The sequence below is a fragment of the Trichechus manatus genome, unplaced genomic scaffold, assembly GCF_000243295.1.
Source record: "Trichechus manatus latirostris isolate Lorelei unplaced genomic scaffold, TriManLat1.0 scaffold00117, whole genome shotgun sequence".
In the NCBI taxonomy this organism is placed as follows: Eukaryota; Metazoa; Chordata; class Mammalia; order Sirenia; family Trichechidae; genus Trichechus; species Trichechus manatus.
Window position 1 is genome coordinate 3105523 of NW_004444053.1, and position 16636 is coordinate 3122158.

A 16636-nucleotide genomic window follows, 5' to 3' on the forward strand; every position below is an offset into this window, starting at 1 on the left:
GAATTTTATTTTCTCACAGTTCAGGAAGCCAGAAGTCCAAATTCAGGGCACTGGCTCTAGGGGAAGGCTCTCTCTGACAGCTATAGGGGAAGATCCTTGTCTCTTTCAGCTTCTGTAGCCCCAGCATTCCTTGGGTCCTTGGTGATCTTCACTTGACATTTATTTTCCCCCATTTATGTTTGCATCTGTGTCTAATCTGCTCTTTTTATAACTCAGAAGTGATTAGGTTTAGGACACACCCTACAGTGATATGGCCTCCTTAACATAACAAAGAAAACCCCCTTCCCAAATGAGATTACATCCACAGATACAGTGGTTAGGATTCCAACACATATTTCTGGAGGACAAAATTCAATCCATAACAACATACAATGGAGTAATTCTCAGCCATAAAAAGGAGTGAAGTACTGATAAATACTATAATGTAGATAAACCTTGAAAACATTTTGCTAAGCGAAAGAAGACAGACACAAAAGCTCACATATTGTATGATTCCATTTATATGAACTATACAGAATAGATAAATCCATAGAGACAGAAAGCAGATTGGTGGTTGCCAGGGGCAGGGAGGAGGGGTAAACAGGGAGTGACTGCTTCATGTGTGTTGAGTTTTCTTTTGGGGTGACGAAAATGTTTTGGAACTAGACAGAGGTGGCAGTTGCACAACATTGTGAATTTTGTAAATGCCACTGAATTGTACACTTTAATATGGTTAATTTCATGTTATGTGAATTTCACCTTACTAAAAAAAAAATTGAAGGAAAAACAGTATGGTTCACTAAAGCAAGAATTTTAATTCTGTCAGTTTTTTCCAGCTATCCTACTACATTATATCCTTTTCAAATACATATTGATATATCATTTAGAAGTATTACTTCATTGTCCATCCTAACAGCCTATTCCATCCAGCTCCCAAATTCTGCCTAATAACTGGATTTTTCTCACCTCTTCCTAAGACAAAATATTTCATTTCCTTAGAAAATTAGCTAAAACAGCAATTACTTCATGTAAAGACATGTCGGCACTTTAAATTGTTTCATGTATATTCTCACTAATTAGTCCATCATTTCAGTACTGTACCTCTTCTACGCTCAGTTCTGCAGCCTTAAATCCTTATGCTCACAACTATAGTAAGTGTTGTGGACTATGTATTTTTAATGTCAAATCTTTTCCTTAAGGAACTTACTATCGATTTGAGAGAAATATAGTAAGACACCTGAAATAACAACAACCCAAGATCAGCTATAATGAAATGTTAAATTGCCTGGCATATACTCAAAGTGCTATAGAAGTTGAGACAGGAATGAATAGTTCTTTGTGTTTTCTAACTGAGGGTCAAGTGACTAAGCTACAAATATCCAATTGTTAAGAACCTTTCTCTTTGGAACCTTTAACAGAACTCCTACTGTGACTCTCCCCTGCCCATTACACCTATAAGTTTCCCTTTGTCCTCCACCTGTTTTTAAAAAAAGAAGAAAAAAAACCGTTGCCTTCAAGCTGATTCCAACTCACAGGCTCTTACATACATCAAGGGCAATGCACCTCCTCACACTGGATTCCTGTATAGTCATATACTTGTATAGTCTTAATATTTGGATAGTCTTAAATATTCCATATATGTTTATCAAGGTATGTACAATTTATAATATAGCTAAAACAAAGGATTTTGCAATCACACAGAGCCTGCATGAGAGATCTGCTCACGTCTCAATACTTTAGTCTCCTCATCTGCAAACTGAGGATAATAGGGGTGCTTTAAGGATTATATCAGACTACTTATGGAAAGCATTTCAAACAAATTAGGTACATTATAAACTATATTGTTGTTATGTGTCGTCAAGTTGGTTCCAACTCATAGCAACCCTATGAACAACAGAACAAAACACTGCCCAGTTCTGTGCCATCCTCACAATTATTGTTATGCTTGAGTTCATTGTTGCAGACACTGTGTCAATCCATCTCGTTGACAGTCTCCCTCTATTTCGCTGACTCTCTACCAAGCATGATGTTTTTCTCCAGGGACTGGTCCCTCTGAAAACATGTCCAAATTATGTGAGACCAAGTCTCATCATCCTCGCTTCTAAGGAGCATTCTGGCTGTACTTCTTCCAACATAGATTTGTTTGTTCCTCTATCAGTCCATGGTATATTCAATATTCTTTGCCAACACCATAATTTAAAGGCATCAATTCTTCTTAGGTCTTCCTTATTCATTGTCCAGCTTTCACATGCATATGAGGCAATTGAAAACACCATGGCTTGGGTCAGGCACACTTTAGTTCTTAAAGTGACATCTTTGCTTTCTAACACTTTAAAGATGACCTTTGCAGCAGATGTGCCCAATGCAATGTGTTGTTTGATTTCTGATTGCTGCTTCCATGGGTGTTGTTTGTGGATCTAAGTAAAATGAAATCCTTTACAACTTCAATAATTCCTCTGTTTATTATGATGTTGCTTATTGGTCCAGTTGTGAGGATTTATGTTTTATATTGAGATGTAATCCATACTGAAGGCTGCAGTCTTTGATCTTCATCAGTAAGTGCTTCAAGTCCTCTTCACTTTCAGCAAGCAAGGCTGTATCAACTGCATATCGCAGGTTGTTGATGAGTGTTCCTCCAATCCTGATGCTGCGTTCTTCCTATAGTCTGGCTTCTCGGATTATTTACTCAGAATACAGGTCGAATAAGTATGATGAAAGGATACAAGCCTGATGCACAACTCTCCTGATTTTAAGCTATGCAGTATCCCTTTGTTCTGTTCGAATGACTGCCTCTTGATCTATGTACATGTTCTTCATGAGCACAATTAAGTGTTCTGGAATTCCCATTCGTTGCAAAATTATCCATAATGTGTTATGAACCACACAGTCAAATGCCTTTGCATACTCAATAAAACACAGGTAAACATCTTTCTGGTATTCTCTGCTTTCAGCCAAGATCCATCTGACATCAGCAATGATGCCCTTCATTCCATCCTCTTCTGAATCCGGCTTGAATTTCTGGCAGTTCCCTGTCAATATACTGCTGCAACTGTTTTTAAATTATCTTCAGCAAAATTTTACTTGGTTTGGTATTAATGATATAGTTCAATAATTTCTACATTCCGTTAAATCACCTTTCTTTGGAATGAACACTGTCATGGATTGAATTGTGTCCCCCAAAAAATGTATGTATCAATTTGGGCTAGGCCATGATTCCCAGTGTTGTGTGGTTGTCCTCTATTTTGTGACTGTAATTTTACGTTAAAGAGGATTAGGGTGGGACTGTAACACCTCCCTTACCCAGGTCACATCCCTGATCCAATGTAAAGGGAGTTTCCCTGGGGTGTGGCCTGTACCACCTTTTATCTCGCAAGAGATAAAAGGAAACGGAAGCAAGCAGAGAGAGGGGAACCTCATACCACCAAGAAAGCAGTGCCGAGAGCAGAGTGCATCTTTGGACCTGAGGTTTCTGCACAGAGAAGCTCCCAGACCTAGGGAAAATTGATGACACAAATCTTCCTCCAGAGCAGACAGAGAAAACATTCTCCTGGAGCTGACACCCTGAATTTAGACTTGTAGCCTACTAGACTGTGAGACAATAACTTTTTCTTTGTTAAAGCCATCCACTTGTGATATTTCTGTTATAGCAGCACTAGATAACTCAGACAGACACGAATATGGATCTCTTCTAATCGGTTGGCCAGGTAGCTGTCTTACAAATTTCTTGGCATAGAGGAGTGAGTGCTTTCAGTGTTGCACCCATTTGTTGAAACATCTTAACTAGTGTCCCATCAATTCCTAGAGCCTTGTTTTTCACCAATGCCTTCAGTGCAGCTTAGACTTCTTCCTTCAATACCATCAGTTCTTATTCATATGCTACCTCCTGAAATGGTTGAATGTTGACCTATTCTTTTTGGTACAGTGACTCTGTAATCCTTCCATCTTCATTTGATGCTTTTGGCATCGTTCAGTTTTTTTTTCCCATATGATCCTTCAGTATTGCAACTTGAGGCTTGAATTTTTTCTTCAGTTCTTTCAGCTTGAGAAATGTCAAGTGTGTTCAATGAAGCTTTACTCTATCCACATCATTAAGGTCAACTCTACTTTGAGGAGGTAGCTCTTCCCTAGTTGTATTTTGAGTTCCTTCCAACCTGAGGGGCTCATCTTCCGGCATTATATCAGACAATGTTCTGTTGCCTTTCATAAGGTTTTCACTGGCCAGTTTTTCTAGAAATAGATCACCAGGTCCTTCTTCCTAGTCTGTTAGTCTGGAAGCCCCACTAAAATCTGTCCACCATCGGTGACCCTGCTGGTATTTGAAATACCAGTGGCATAGCTTCCAGCATCACAGCAACACACAAGCCACCAGAGTATGACAAACTAAGAGTGGTGGTAAACCCTCTATAAAGGCTGGATAATTTTGTAACGTACCTAAAATAGTATTATGCATTATTGTTACTACCATTTGTGTGTGTGTGTGTGTGTGTGTGTGTGTGTGTGAAAAAACAAGTGGAAGTAGGCCTTCCTTATCACTTAGCTTGCTAGAACTACTCAAATTCAAAATTTGACGTTAGGTAGAACTTTGTGTAAGGTTTTGCGTTAGGCTTGTTTAAAAAGTTCCTCCTCCTGCTTTATGAAATACTCTGTTGCAATTTTTAAAAAATGGATAGAATCTATGAATTATTACTAGAAACTATGGGATAGAAATCTATACCTTCCTTGTGTTCTTCTCAGCTAGAAATGTTAATAAAATAATTGAGCAGCAAAGCAGTGTAGAGTTCATTTGTTGTTCAATTTGTTGAATAGACTTAAGAGATGGCACAACACATTACAACATCACAAAAGAAAAAATTTATTTTGTTCTAGTATTTAAATAAAAAAGATAAATTCATTGTTAACATCACCAAAAGGTAAATACCACTTCCATAATTTAAAGTATGACCAAAGCACACAAGCCATAAGAAATGATATCCAATGTTTTGAGGGACAGCAGCTGCCAAATGAAGTATTTAATAGATACCTTCAGTTGTAATGATCAGTAAAACGAAAAGATTTGGCTTCTGACATACTATATAGGTGGTTCTGTAGTTGTTTAGAACGCTTTGCTTCTAGTCGGAGCTGTCTACTTCTCTCTTTGACAGCTTGTTGCTCTGCCAGTTTCTCTATGCGTTTCCTTCTTAGCCATCTGTAGAGAGAGGCGTTATCAGATTTGGTTACTATCAACCCAAATACACTCTATAAGCAATTAAAGAAAGTTGACATTTCTTTACATTGAAATGTTATAGTCACAACACAAATTATTAAAATATTAACTAAATATTTTTAGGCTCATACCCCAGGCTCACGCAAGAAAGCATAGCTACACTTGGGATCAAAGTAAATTTGATGTTTGAAGATAAATTTGTCTTATGAGGAAAATGCCAACTTAACTAGCTTTTCAGTAATAAATACAATTTTTATATATGTATTAGGCCTACCCTTTTTAAAAATGTTTTTCTACGCCAATATGTAAATTATAAATTCCATGTAACATATTCTTTGCAACTAGCTGTATTCTAAAATATTACTTAACCAGTTTAAGAATACCAACATGCAGAAATGCTGCCTTGGTCTTCTTGTTAGGGATATTGTAGGGCTCATGCTTTTTGGTGCATAAAATAGTTCTTCCTTAAAATGGAAAAAAAAAGCCTAAGTGTAAAAGCATCAAAAGAAGTGACAGGAAAGTGTCTACATTCTAAGAAATTCAAGTCTATAAAGCTTGCTTAGGTAAAATAACATTGAAAATAACTGTTTACACACATATATCTAGTATATAAGTGTATATGGGGTATGTGCTGTGTGTGTGTCCATGTGTGTAGCTAGAGTTAGAGAACAATTATTTCAGAAATAAACCTAAACAACTGAATGACTATGTCAGAATAAAAGAGGCATAAGGAATATCATAACCTGGTGTTGTGTAGTCCTGAATTGGAGAGTAGTTTAGACAAATTAACTGTAAGTCACTTAGGGGACAATCGGGAAAAAACAGAAATGGGCTGGATATTAGATGAGGTCAATAATAAAAATAAGCACACTGCAGATGGTATTTACAGTATGATCTCAACTTAGATTTTAAAATTATAGATGTGTGTACAGAGGAATATCGAGAAGATATACACTATGGTGCTAACAGTAATGATTTCTGGGTGATGAAAACATGACTTTTTCCCCTCCTTTTTCAGAATGCACATTTACTGCTCCTGTTATAATAAAGGGTTAAGAAAGGAAAAGAAAAAGTAATAGAGACAAAAAAAGAAACAAAGGGAAAGAAAGAGATGAACCTCCAACAACTGTACTCAATATCTGCTCTTCCCACCCCACCATACTCCCCCATGGCTTTCTGGAAAAATTATGTAGCCAAGTCTGTATTCTCAGAATTAGTCGAGTCTTAACCAGATAACCGAAAAGAGATAGGTTTGCTTTAAACTACACCTAAATAAGCCCCTAAATCACTTTGCTGTTGTTGTTTTGTTTTGTTTTTACTTAGTCTACATGGATTTTCCTCCTAAGCCTGCCTGCCTACTTTACGGAGAGACATTTAAACAAATAAATAAAAACATTTAACAGATAAATAAATGCTAGGCTATCAAAGGCTATCCACAGTGGTGTCATAAGAAATAATTTTGATATTGAAAATTATCTTGAAGAAAGAATGGTATACATATGCAAACTATGGAGTTAAAGAATTATCTCACACATTTAAATAAGCCTGGATTTAAAACTGAAGAGGTACACACGGTAAGAGAGACAATATTTTGTTTGTTTGTTTTCAAACTTTATTGATTATGAAATGACTATGAGGAAGAGGGAAAAATATCCCACCTTTACAACTTACTGTTTAAAGGCCCTTTCACGGCCTTCTGTTCCTTTAAGGAAGAATAAGCATTCTTCTTGCCTTCTTAGTTCTTCTGTCTTTCTTTCTTTCATCTGCTCTTCATGTTTTTTTTTAAGCCATAACCGAAAAGCCTGATGTGGATCTCTGTTTTCCTGCTGATTAGAAAAACAAGCTTTGTTTAATTTAAATAAACCAAAACTACTTTTTGAGGCCCTGCCTACTGGAACACTACAAGGATACATGTTCCACTGATGAATTTTTTATAATAATGCAAACCTCATCATCTGCATAACTAGGATCCAAACCAAATACATCACCTTAAATCAGCAACATGGGTTACCCTTCTGTCAAAAAATTCTACACTGAATTCACTGCCATCTGGCTCCTTTCAAAAGTTTTATTGAGGTAAATGATATATATAAAATGTCTAAAGCAGTGATTTTTCACGCTTTTCAAAGTTAAATCTTGTTTTCAAATGAAATAATTTTGTATAATGGTGCAAACATATAAAATAAAGGGTTGAAGAACAATTGAGGGGAGGGTATGAGTTAGGAGTGGAGCTGAGGCCTTTGTAGGGGTTCCTGAAGGAGCTCCATGAAATACAATTTGAAGATCAACCATATAACATTTGCATTAGTTATTCATTCCTTTAAATTCCACCATTGTTTTTAAGTTTTAAGAGTATCTGTCAGAAGCTACTTAACTGCTAAGCCCTTCTCAAAACTGTAATTACCCTTACGGAGAGTAATCATAAGAATTTTCAGCCTTAAGAATTTTCTCATAAAGGTAACAACCTAAAGATTTTTTCATAAGAAAAAGCTAGTAGGAGTAGCTTATTGCATGGTTCCTCGAATTTCATGATGGATACTATCTTTAGGGAATTTTCAGAAGTTGAAAGAACTCTTATTTGGGGGAATAATGAAGAGCACAGAGACCGATTTGGGGCTCTTGAGCCTTGGGGAAAATATGACTTATTATGCAGATGCCTGGCTACAACACAAAAGGAAAGGCTACACTCGTTTAACACTTCACCCAAATATGAGCTTTTTGATAGAGAAGACCTTCTCCTACATCTTGTATCTTCCTTTATCTATGACCTACACTGCCAAGTATGCCAGTCTGACATAAAATTTATGTAACTTGGGATCTCTGATGTACAATGCTGGGGGACAAGAAGCCACAGACCTAAAGAATCATGCTGAACACCTGGAAGTCTGGGGATGGCCAGAGATAACTGAAAAGTACTTAATCTGGAGTGGAGATCAAGAGTCAAGGCTTCAGGGACAAATGGGATTGACAGGTATCCCTGTTCATTCATTCATTCAACAGATATTTACTGAGTATCTATTACATACCAGGCACATAGGGACTGGGTTGCAACAATGAACAAAAACAAAGTTCCTTTTGTCATACATTCTATACCTGTATTGTCCAATAAAGTAGCCATAGCCACATAGTGGTTATTCAACATAAATAAAATGTAAAGTTTTGTACCTCAGCCACACTAGCTACATTTCAAGTGCTTAATAGCCACATGTGGTTGGTAGCTACTGTACTGAACAGCACAGATAGAACATTTCCATACTCACAGAAACTTCTATTGGATAGCACTGTTCTAGACCAGGAGACAATAAACAGATGATTGATTGACAGATACATCAGATTCGAAAGAAAAGCATGGTAAGGAGAGAGTAAAGGGGGAGATCAGGAGAAAGGATAGTATTTAGATAGAAAGTGAAGGAACAAGTTATAGAATATTTGGAGAAAGTATTTCAAGCAGTATAACAGTAACAGCAAAAGCTCTGAGAAGGGATTAAGTTTAGTATGTTCAATAAATATAAAAAAGTCAGTGAAACTGTATCAAAGTGAGTACAGAGTGGTAGGAGATGAAGTCAGAAAGGAACAGCAATCAGATAATGTACAACCTTATAAGCCATAGTAGGAGCTTTGGATTTTATTCTGAGTTGAGAAGCCACTGCAGATTTCTATTCTACATTTTAGAAGGATTTCTCTGGCTACTAAGTGGAAAAATAGATGGGGGATGGGGAGGCAATCTGGGAGAAGGGGTAGACCAGTTATTAGGATTCTGCAATAGTTCTGGCAACAGATATTGGTGGCTCGGGTTAGGATAGTGAGGTTCTGGATATTCTTTGAAGGCAGAACCAACAAAATTTGCTCATAGATTGAATGTGGGGTTTTGTGTCATGCTTTAATGATTATATTTTAATTATTCCATGTTTTGTTTTTATGGTTTTATAAAATTAACCACATAAAATCAAATATTTGTGCATTCAAAAAATAAATAAACAGGAAAAAAGGCAGCTGATTTCTCAAAAATTAGTTTTCTTAATGCATAAAGAGTTCCTATATATATATGTAAAAAAAGAACATTCCCAGTAGAAAAGTTGGCAAAGTATATTTCTATGAAAAGAAAATTCAAACAGCTCATAGATGTTCCATTTCAATCATAATGATACTACAATCAGAGAGCATTTACTTATTTTTGATGTATCCATCGTTTTGATGTATTCAAAAATACATCAAATACTTTTTACGAAAATGTTGCATGCAAGGGATATACTGTGTTTAAAAGTTTTAATTAAGAATGATGTTAATGATAACCTCAGGTTAACAAAAATTGGAGAAAGAGGCATATAAATCCCAAATCCCTCATTTTCTTCAAAGAAGAATATCATTTTTCTTTTATATTTCATTTAATAAAGATTCAAGAATATATTGTAAAAATCTAAGGTAAATTAAAGCAGAATTAAAAATCTATCATCCAAGTCACTGCATAAGAAAATAGTAAATAACTCTCCATAGTGGGGGGGAACCAGAATAGAAATTATAAGCAAGCATCAAAAACAAAATGTGTTACAAAGATCAAATATAAATTATAAAAATAATTATTAATGGATTAAATTTTCTGATTAAGAATAAAGGACTTTGATTTGGGAGACTTCAGCATTCACCCATGATGGAGTATTCACCTCCTCCAGACTTCAGCATTCACCTCCTGCCCTAAATAACTAAACCCGTTGCCGTTGAGTTGATTCCAACTCATAGTGACCCTGTAAGACAGAGTAGAACTACCCCACAGTGTTTCCAAGGAGCAGCTGGTGAATTTGAACTGCAGACCTTTTGGTTAGCAGCTGAACTCTCAACCACTATGCCACCAGGGCTCCTAAATAAAGCTGAACAAAATATATACCAACAGGCATTGTAGGACTCTGATCCTTGAGAGAAAGAAAATACATGGTATAAGTCCCACATTCATCCTGGCTCTTTGCTTAGGAGCACTTTACTGATCATGAGTCAGGAAGGTGTAATTTTGGTAGAGAGCAGATGAAAGAGATAGGAGTTTGGGGCTGCTGCATGGCTGAATTTGCAGGCAAGGGTACTGGAAAGAAGACGCCACCCAGGGGGAGGCTCCAGAAGTCTGTGTGAAGGTTTCCTTCGGGTCTTGGCAAAGACTAGGATGCATATGCTCAGAGTGAGATTCTACGAGGTCTAGCAAAGAGCAGCTGCAGTGGATCTGCAACTGATGAAGATAGCGGAGGTATGCAGTTTCAGGGACATTGGAATTCAAGCCCAACCAAAGTGAGGATACCTCACTGAGCACCTCAGGCATCTAATTAAGGCCCTAGAGGGCCCATGCTTTGGAAGGATCACATCCTAGAAAAAGGGCCATGCCCTAGGACCAAGTACAAAACCAAAATAGATCCATCCTAACAAAGCTTCACAGGATCAAGAGAATCCAATACTAATTTAACTGCCTTACCAGAACAAAACTCAATAGCCTCTAAACGAAAACAATATAATCGAGACTCCTTACAACTTGGCATCCCCAGAGTCCATTAACTAAACCTGTTGCCACTGAGTCGATTCTGACTCATAGCGACCCTATAGGACAAAGCAGAATTGCCCCCCAGGGTTTCCAAGGAGTGGCTGGTGGATTTGAACCGCTGACCTTTTGGTTAGCAACCATAGCTCTTAACCACTGCACGACCAGGGTTCCTCAGAGTCCATTACAAAATAAAAAATCACTAGACATACAAAGAAACAGGAAATTGTGACATAATCTAGAGAAAAAAGAAATCAATAAAAGTGGAGCCCGAGATGAAATAGATATTGAAATTTACAGACAAGGACTTTAAAACAGGTCTAATATGGTCAAGGATTTAAAGGAAAACATGAACAAAATGAAAGAACAGATAGAGAATCCCAGCAAAGACACAGAAATTAAAAATACCCAAAAAACTTAAATACCCTGAATAGACTTATGAGTAGAATGGACAGTACAGAAGAAAGTGTCAGTGCCTGAAGACAGATTAATAGAAATAAAGCAAACTGAACAACAAAAAATATTAATAAACAGAACCTTAGTAATATGTGCTATAATAGTAACTGCATACATAAAACTGGATTTCCAAGAGGATAGGAGAAAGAAAATGACGAGAAAAAAATATCTGAAGAAATAATGGCCCCAAATTTCCAAAATTTGGTGAAAAACTTCAACCTACAGATCCAAGAAACTCAACAAACCCCAAGTAAGGTAAATTTAAATAAAATCACACCTAAGCACAAAATCAACTGCTGAAAACGAAAGGCAGAAAAATAGCTACAGAAGAAATACACATTACATACAAGGGAACATGTTTTATCATATTTTTATTCAAATAATGCATGCCTTCTACGTTTGTTTACCAACCACTCTCTCCCCACACAAGGTATTCTTGTAAGCACACTATGCTAATTTTTTATAGCAACGTATAAAAAAATTGGCATAGTGATGCTTAAGAAAATACCTCGCAGGGAGAGGAAGTGGTTGTCAAACAAACTTAGAAGGCACACATTATTTGTGTAAAAATACAGTAATCAGAAACAATGGAGAGGAGTCCCTGGGTGTTGTAAATGGTTAAATGCCCAGCTACTCGCTGAAAGGTTGGTAGTATGAACCCACCCAGAGGCACCTCAGAAGACAGGCCTGGCAATCTGCTTCCAATCTGTCACAGCCTTGAAAATTCTATGGAAAAGTTCTATTCTGCACACAAGGGATCACCACATGTAGATGGCAACTAACAACAACAACCCTCCAAAAATAATGGAGGCCATAAAACAATTGAACAGTATCTTTGAAGTACTGAATGGGGAAAAAAAACAGTCAGCCCCGAATTCTGTATTCAGTAAAAAAAAAAAAATCCTTCAAAATGATATATTCCTGATAAGTGAGGATACATATTGTAATTCCTAGAGCAATAATTTTAAAAAATAGTGCTAAGACACATAGCTAAAAATAAAAATGAATAGTAAAAAATACCTGATTAATGCACAAGAAGGCAGAAAAGGATGAATAAAGGACCTAAAAAGAATTGGAACAAATGGAAGGCAAATATCAAGATGGTAGCTTAACACCTATCAATATAAAGAATTACAATTCAATACAAATAGACTATAATTAAAAGGTAGATGCTGTCAGACTTGATTAGAAAAAAAAAGCAAGCTCCAAATATATGCTGTCTGCAAGTCACTCTTTAAATATAGACACAGTTAAGTTGAAAGTAAAATATGAAAAAGACATACCATGTAAATAGTAAACATAAGAAAGTTGGTGTGGCTTCCTTATTATCAAACAAAGTAGAATTCAGGATAAGGAGCATCAGAGAAAAATACGGACATTTCATAAAGTGAACAGGTCATTCAACCAGAAGACATAAAACCCTAAATGTATATGCACAACATTTTAATTACACAAAACAAAACCCAACAGAACTAAAAGATAAGTAGACAAGTGCAAAATGACAGTTGGAAGTTTTAATACCACTTTCTCAGTAATTTAAAGAATAGAGAAAAAACAATAATGATATACAAGATTTTAACATTATCAACCAACTTGACCATACTTACATTAATACAAGACTATATCCAAATGCAGAATATACAATGTATACAAGTGCCCACGGAAAGTGCATCTTGATATACAATATGCTGGGCCATAAAATGTCTCAATAAATTTCAAAAAACTAAAATATTACAGAATATGTTGTCTGAGCACAACTGAATTAAATTAGAAATTGACAATAAAAAGGTGTCTTGAAAATTCCCAAATATTTTAAAATTAAACAACACATTTCTGAATAACCTATGGGTCAAAAAAGAAATTATTGGGAAAAGTAGAAAATATTTTGAACTTAAAGAAAATTAAAACACACCATAAAAAATTTATGAGATAGAGAGTTTATTCAAGATGGCAGCCTAGTCAGATGCACCACACTGTCCCTCTACAGCAAAAACATGAGAAACAAAGTGAAACAAATACAAATGACAACCTGGAACCCTAGCATCAAATGAAAGGATATAGAATTTTATCAAATACTGACTGGAAAAAGGAAATTGAGCAATAGTAGCAAACAGGGAGAGATATGGAGTAGAGGTGCCCTGCCAAACAGCCTGGCACAGCAGGGTCATTTTGAGACAAAACCAGGACATGAACTGGAGGTAATGAGGGAAAGTACAGGAAGGAAGACAGGAACTTCAGGGATACCAGCATACACAGAGCACGGAGGGAGCCACGGCCCAGAAACAGGGCAACTTTCTAGTGATGGTATCTAACTGGTAGGGTAGGTGGCAAGTATGAAGCAATAGACAAGCCCCCTTTTTTGTTTCCTTTTTTCTCTCTCCCCGACTCCCCAGCTGTCTGCTCCACCCCTCCCCCACTGGAGGGAGTGCCTGCATGACCCTCGGCCACCCACCTGCTGTGGTCCAGGAGAACGCCTGCACAACCCCTGGCCTCCCCAACCACCCTCTCCCATCAGAGAGAGCACCTGCAAGACCCCCAGGAATCCATCTCACCCCACCCCACATCGGAGAGCACCTGCACGACCCCCGGCTAAGCAACCTGCACCTCTCCCATCAGAAAGAGTGTCTGCGCACACCCTGACTGACCGCCCTGCACCTCCTCTGCCATAGAGAGTGCCTGTGCTCCCCCTGGCTGCCCGCCCTGCCCCTCTGCCACAAGAAAGAGTGCCTGCGGAAACCCCAGTTGCCCACCACCCCCACTATCAGAGAGAGCGCCTGTGGGCCCCCTGGCCAACTTCTCTACCCCTCTCCCATGAGGAAGAGCACCTGTGTGCCTCGCAGGTGACCACTCTGCCCTCCTGACAGAGGGCGCACCTCAGCGCCCCCCACCCGATGCTGGCCTTGCTCCTTGCCCATCGCCCACACACTTGGTGAGTGACTGTGAGCATTGCCATACCACCAGATAGCGCCCCTGTGCCTCCAGACAATTACCAAAGCACACGTGACTCGCTCCCACTGAAAAAACAAAACAAAAAAATCATAAATAAACAAAATAACCCCTTAATGTCTCGGAGACAGCAGACAATATTAAATCATACGAAGAAACAAGACAAGATGGCTCAACCAAATGATCAAAATAAAGGGGCAGAAAATTCCTGAGGATAAGATGGTAATGTAACTGCCTGATGAAGAATTCAAAAAGTCTACTTATAGGATCCTCAAAGAGATGAAAGAAAACACAGATAAAACCCTAGAATTCAGGAAAACAATACATGAACAAAATGACAAAGGCAATTAGAAATCATATAAAAACAGCAACTAAAAATCCAGAAGATTAACAATAAAATATAAGAAATAGATAACTCAGCTAATGGACCACAACTACCACGGCCTCCATCAGACTGAGTCCAGTACAACTAGATGGTGCCCAGCTACAACCACTGACTGTTCTGACAGCAATCACAATAGAGGGTCCTGGACAGAGCTGGAGAAAAATGTAGGACAAAATGCTAACTCACAAAAAAGACTAGACTTACTGGCCTGACAGAGACGGGAGAAATGCTAAGAGTATGGCCCCTGGACATCCTTTTAGCTCAGTAAAAAAGTCACTCCTGAGATTCACTCTTCAGCCAAAGATTAGACAGACCTATAAAACAAAACGAGACTAAAGTGGCACACTAGCCCAGGGGCAAGGACTAGAAGGCAGGAGGGGACAGGAAAGCTGGTAATAGGGAAGCCAAGGTCAAGAAGGGAGAGTGTTGACATGTCGTGGCGTTGTTAACTAATGTCATAAAACAATATGTATACTAATTGTTTAATGAGAAGCTAGTTTGTTCTGTAAACTTTCACCTAAAGTACAATAAAAAAAAGAAATAGATAACTCAATGGATGGACACAGAAGTAGAATTGAAACAATGGAAGAAAGAATTTGCAAAACAGAAGACAAATCCCTGGATACCAATTTATTTGAGGAACAATCATAAAAAGAACACAAAAAAAATAAATAAAGCCTAAGAGTTACGTGGGACACCATGACAAGGAATAATTTATGTATGATGGGCACCCCAGAACAGGAGGAGACAGGAAAAAAAAAGCACATAGAGAATTTTTGAAGATTTGCTCAAAGAAAACTTCCCCAATATCATGAAAGATGATAAGCTTTCCATCTAAGAGGCCCAATGAACCCCATACAGGATTAAAAAAAAAAAATAATTGTCATCGAGTTGATTCTGACCCATAGCAACCCTACAGGACAAAGTAGAACTGCCCTATATGGTTTCCAAGGAGTGGCTGCTGGATTCAAACTGCAGACCTTTTGGTTAGCAGCCAAAAACTTAACCACTGCACCACCAGGGTCCCCATGCAGGATATGCCCCCTAAAAATTCACCAAAATGTATTATAATCAAATTTTCCAAGTCCAAAGGTAAAGAAAGAATTCTGAGAACAGCTCAGGAAAAACAAAACATCACCTACAAAGGGACTCCAATAAAACTAAGCTCTGATTTTTCAGCAGAAACCATGCCGTCAAGAAGGCAATGGGATGACATATATAAAACCCCGAAAGAAAAGAATGGCCAACAGAGTCATATACCCAACAAAACTGTCACTCAAATATGATGGTGAAATTAGGACATTTCCAGATATACAGAAATAAAGGGAATTTGTAAAAACCAGACCATTCTTGCAAGAAATATTAAAGGGAGTCCTTTGGATAGAGAATCAACGACAGTAAATAACAACCTGAGCTAAGCCACATGATAGTGTCGCCAAGATGCCAACCCAGATACAGAAATCTCAAAAGTAAAATAAAACTACAGAACTAAAAAGAGGGAACCAGAGATGTCAATCTGAAATTGATGACTTCAAAACAAAAAGGGAGAACAAATAGTGTAGTTACAGAACTTCCATACAGAGAAGAAGCCAAGGCAATATCTAAAAATAACAGACTGATGTAAACACAGGATGATAAAGGTAAACCTCACAGTAACCACAAAGAAAATTAACAAACCTATCCATCAAAATAAAGAAGAAGAAATTTAAAAAGACTCAGTAAACACAAAATCAATAAAAATGAGGGAAATGAAAAGACAACCCATGAACAAAAATAACTCAGCACAGAAAATTAAGCAAAGAAACTGTCAACACCAAAAAAAAAAAGCATAACAAAATGACACAGTAAATTCATATCTAAAGATAATCAAACTGAATGTAAACAGGTTAAATGTACAATCAAGAGACAGACAGTGGCAGAATGAATTAAAAAACAAGACCCATCAGTATGTTGCCTACGAGAGACATACCTTAGACATAAACACATAAAGAAGTTAAAAATCAAAGAATGGAAAAAAATAAACATATCAAACAAATGTAATCAAAAAACAGCAGGAGTGGCAATATTAATCTCTGATAAAACAGACTTTAAATCAAACTCCATCATAACAGACAAGGAAGGACATTATATAATGATTAAGTGATGAATCCAC

General features: G+C 37.4%; 1 protein-coding gene across 2 annotated transcripts in view; it reads right to left on the bottom strand.

Moving 5' to 3' along the window:
- Positions 1–4519: 4519 nt before the first annotated feature.
- Positions 4520–16636, bottom strand: part of CCDC181 (coiled-coil domain containing 181) — a 51337-nt gene continuing 39220 nt past the window's right edge. The window contains exons 4-5 of one of the 2 annotated variants that reach the window (XM_004384092.2): positions 6854–7005; positions 4520–5164 (exon numbers count right to left, since the gene is read on the bottom strand). In XM_004384092.2, the coding sequence (XP_004384149.1) occupies positions 5002–5164; positions 6854–7005 (315 nt within the window). In that variant the 3' untranslated portion in view covers positions 4520–5001. Of the gene's footprint in view, positions 5165–6853; positions 7009–16636 lie in introns of both variants that reach the window. The other variant, XM_012557757.1, reaches the window with a different exon arrangement.